Genomic DNA, 4,408 nt, shown 5'->3' on the forward strand with positions numbered 1-4,408 from the left:
AAGAGCACTGCGGTCCCCCCAGGCAAGGGTACACAATTGATAGAGCAGTAAACATACAAACAAGGGTAGCACTACCCGCGCCAAGGGTACAAATAGAGCAGTACACACACACTGCGATGAGGCGGCGAGGCACAAACACACTCTGGCAGAGTAATACAGTCTAACCTGTCTAAAGAGTTCATTGCAAACTTAATGAACTGGATACACTTGAGCACTTCTTTTTTCATTGTCAAGAGGTGAAGAACGTTTGGAAACTATGTAAAGACTTTATTCATAAGCACATTTATTATAATATAACTTTGAATGAAACAGATATATTATTTGGTTTTTGGAATGAAAATTTAAAAAATGATCACATTTATTTTATAAATTATTGTATTTGGATAACAAAAATGACCATAGGAAAATTTAAGTATGGAGTTAAATATTAGAAAGAAGTTTATGTTTTGTATAATATAAAGTTGATTATGTTATAAAGAAAAAGACCAAGGAAGAAGGATGCTCCCCGCCTTAAAAAAAAAAATTAAAAATTAAAACAAAAATAATAAATAAAAATCGGGCAAAAAATATGGGTTGAAGCATCCTGCATGCAACTGAGGTAAAAAAAAAAAAATTAAAAAAAAAACCTGTCTAAAGAGACCACACAAGGGACTGAGCAAAAGTGGTCTCACAAGACAGGTGGTCTCTTTAAACAGGTGATTTATATAGTCGTAAAAACCGTCGGGGATCCCTTGGGGAGGTCTTAATGGGCAGGTGGTCTTAATGGGCAGGTGGTCTTTATGGACAGGTGGTCTTTATGGACAGGTGGTCTTAATGGGCAGGTGGCCTTTATGGACAGGTGGTCTTTATGGACAGGTGGTCTTTATGGACAGGTGGTCTTTATGGGCAGGTGGTCTTAATGGGCAGGTGGTCTTTATGGACAGGTGGTCTTTATGGACGGGTGGTCTTTATGGACAGGTGGTCTTTATGGACAGGTGGTCTTTATGGACAGGTGGTCTTTATGGACAGGTGGTCTTTATGGACAGGTGGTCTTTATGGACAGGTGGTCTTTCTGGACAGGTGGTCTTTCAGGTGGTCTTTATGGACAGGTGGTCTCAAGGGCAGGTTCGGCTGTGCATGGTTTTTTCTCAGTTGACCTCCGATTACTTGCGTTTGAGAGGCCGGAGAGGTTGCCACATTGCTGTGAGCTGAACGACTCTCTTATCTCTAGCTAACCTGAGATACATCGGAGCGGTACGTACGTACTTTAAGTGTATTTTGTAATCGGAGGCCAAACTCCTGACTATTAGGGTTTAACGTCTTGCGCAGCGAGAAACAACGGTGGGTTTGACAGACATAGAGCTGCAAGTGTTACTACATCATAGGCGTGTATAATTGCAGGTGTTCACACAGAGGAAAACCGAACAGCGGAGAGAATGGCGTGGTTGTGAACCCTGTTCAGTTACAACCGCTGAACTGACTGGCTGATCAAGTTAGTTCAAGCAAACAACGCCTAAATATTAATATACGTTGATGCCGTTCGAGTTGACCTTCAGTTCAAGGTCATCGCAGTGAAAGGAACTTCAAGCAAGTAAGTTTTCAGTCGATATTTCCTTGCACAGTGCTCATTGGAAGTTGAGAGTTTCGGCTGGCTAATCTTGGTTGTTATTGATGTTGTTTCAGTGACGGTGGTGGTGGTGGTTGTGGTTGAATTCCTAATCTTTTAACATTTAGTCAATACCTGTGTGTGTATGCAGGGCCGGACCCAGGGGGGGGGGGGGGGGGGGTTCCAGGAGTTCCGGAACCCCACCCCTGGAAAAAGCATGTACCTTGCTTTGAGTGTTGTTTATTTTTTTTATTTTTTTTAAAAATAAATTTTGTGTGTGTCTCTAACAAATTTTATTCAATGTGAAACCTTCAAAACAAGGCCCAGAATGCACCAGATTGCACAGATTTTAACCGTTTTTCAAAAAATTTTCCGGGGGAGCATGCCCCCGGACCCCCCTAGTTGCTTCGCCACTTCGCTGATTTGCCCCCCAACAAAAAGGAGGAACCCCCCTCTTACAACTCATTTGGTCCGGCCCTGTGTATGTGTGTGTGTGTGTGTGTATGTGTGTGTGTACGTGTGTGTGTGTGTGAGAGAGTGAGTGTGTGTGTGTGTGTTCGAGCGTGGGTGCGTGCGTGCGTGCATACATGCGTGCGTGCTCGCGCGCGTGTGTGTGTGTGTGTGTGTGTCTGCACTCGCTCTTCGTTCTCAGTTCACTTAGGCCGACAGATTGACTAAACATGTTGACATCGTCATGCGCGAGTTGTGAAGGTCTTTCCTCTGATATTGTTGTTTCTTTCTCGTGCGTCTGCAGCCGTGACTTGTCCGACTGAACTTAGACCAAGGACTAGAAACAGATCGAAAGGGACGCTTCATCACGATTTGATTTTTGGTTCAACTGAAACTGAGCCAGCCCAAGAATCACAGAGGTCAGAAGGTAAAGGGTCACGTCATCATGTCGGACCTTCTGACCACAGTGCGGGCCTCGTGTCGAGAGGCTCTCGTCGCTGTGAAAGACGTTAGCCACAGAGCCCCGGGCTCCCCCACGACCCAAGCCCTGCTGGTGGGAGCCCTGGTGGGCTTCCTGGCCTACAAGGCAACCCAGACACGCTACCGCTTGCCGCCCGGCCCTTTCGCCTTGCCGCTGCTAGGCAACGTTCTGTCCATGATGGGGTCAGAGGAGTCGTTCTACGTGACGCTGCGGCGCTGGGCCAAAGAGAAGTACGGGCCCGTGTTCACCGTGTACCTGGGGCCCGTCCTGTGCGTCTTTCTCAATGATGCCGACGTGGCCACAGAGGCCTTGGTAAAGAAGGGTGAGTCTAATCAAGCGTATTTGGTTTGAACAACATTTTATTCAAAATACATGACAATTGAAAATATGACACTAGGACACGAACTCAAGCTAACGCGTATTTTACAAGGCCAAAACAATAGTAGATTACACACACCTTGGTGGTGGACATTGCAATAACAAAGACCGGCACGGTTGGCCTAGTGGTAAGGCGTCCGCCCCGTGATCGGGGGGTCGTGGGTTCGAACCCCGGCCGGGTCATACCTAAGACTTTAAAATTGGCAATCTAGTGGCTGCTCCGCCTGGCGTCTGGCATTATGGGGTTAGTGCTAGGACTGGTTGGTCCGGTGTCAGAATAATGTGACTGGGTGGGACATGAAGCCTGTGCTGCGACTTCTGTCTTGTGTGTGTCGCACGTTATAAGTCAAAGCAGCACCGCCCTGATATGGCCCTTCGTGGTCGGCTGGGCGTTAAGCAAACAAACAAACAAAACAATAATAAACCACAAGAACAAATTGTGGGAGTGGGAGATAGGGAACTAAATCAGCAGAATCTGCAAAGAAAAACAAAAGAAAACAAGTCGCGTAAGGCGAAAATACAACATTTAGTCAAGCTCAGTCGAACTCACAGAATGAAACTGAACGCATTGCATTTTTTCCGCAAGACCGTACACTCGTAGCATCGTCTGTTCACCGCTCGTGGCAAAGGCAGTGAAATTAACAATCCAGAAAAGCGCGGTAGCGGTTGCGCTGAGGAGGATAGCACGCTTTTCTATATCTATATTTTTTTTAACTCTCTGAACGTGTTTTTACTCCAAACATATATCTGTATGTTTTTGGAATCAGGAACAGACAAGGAATAAGATGAAATTGTTTTTAAATCGATTTCGGAAATTTAATTTTAATCATAATTTTTATATTTTTAATTTTCAGAGCTTGTTTTTAATCCGAATATAACATATTTATATGTTTTTGGAATCAGAAAATGATAAAGAATACGATAAACGTAATTTTGTATCATTTTATAAAAATATAATTTTAATTACAATTTTCCGATTTTTAATGACCAAAGTAATTAATTAATGTTTAAGCCTTCAAGCTAAAATGCAATACCAAAGTCCGGCCTTCGTCGAAGATTGCTTGGCCAAAATTTCAATCAATTTGATTGAAAAATGAGGGTGTGACAGTGCCGCCTCAACTTTTACAAAATGCCGGATATGACGTCATCAAAGACATTTATCGAAAACAATAAAAAAAATATCTGTGGATATCATACCCAGGAACTCTCATAAAAAATGTCATAAAGATCGGTCCAGTAGTTTACTCTGAATCGCTCTACACACACACACACACGCACACACACACACACTCACACACACACAGCGCACACACATACACACACACACACACACACACAAAACCCATACACACACACACACCACGACCCTCGTCTCGATTCCCCCCTCTGTGTTAAAACATTTTGTCAAAACTTGACTAAATGTTACGAAAAAAGGACGGGGCAGGGGGGGGGGGGGGGGGGAGCGCATCAGAACAATCCCCCGCCGGACATACCCCCCCCCCCCCCCCCCGCCC

General features: G+C 44.6%; 1 protein-coding gene across 2 annotated transcripts; it reads left to right on the forward strand.

Moving 5' to 3' along the window:
* The first annotated feature begins 941 nt into the window (after positions 1-941).
* On the forward strand, positions 942-3,309 carry LOC138955936 (uncharacterized). Of its 2 annotated transcripts, XR_011452433.1 has the most exons (3): positions 966-1,233; positions 1,381-1,570; positions 2,340-2,776. XR_011452433.1 is itself a non-coding variant. In XM_070327429.1 (2 exons), exon 2 carries the CDS (start codon positions 2,481-2,483, stop codon positions 2,865-2,867), a length of 387 nt encoding a protein of 128 aa, XP_070183530.1. In that variant the 5' UTR covers positions 942-1,570; positions 2,340-2,480; the 3' UTR covers positions 2,868-3,309. The 2 variants fall into 2 exon arrangements, 1 of the variants encoding a protein (XP_070183530.1); XM_070327429.1 differs by having other exon boundaries at positions 942-1,570; positions 2,340-3,309.
* Positions 3,310-4,408: the final 1,099 nt, after the last annotated feature.

Source organism: Littorina saxatilis, unplaced genomic scaffold (genome assembly GCF_037325665.1).
Source record: "Littorina saxatilis isolate snail1 unplaced genomic scaffold, US_GU_Lsax_2.0 scaffold_1656, whole genome shotgun sequence".
NCBI lineage: Eukaryota > Metazoa > Mollusca > Gastropoda > Littorinimorpha > Littorinidae > Littorina > Littorina saxatilis.

Coding starts and splice junctions, on each gene's coding strand:
- LOC138955936 (XM_070327429.1), top strand. CDS start 2,481: ATGTCGGACCTTCTGACCACAGTGCGGGCCTCGTGTCGAGAGGCTCTC.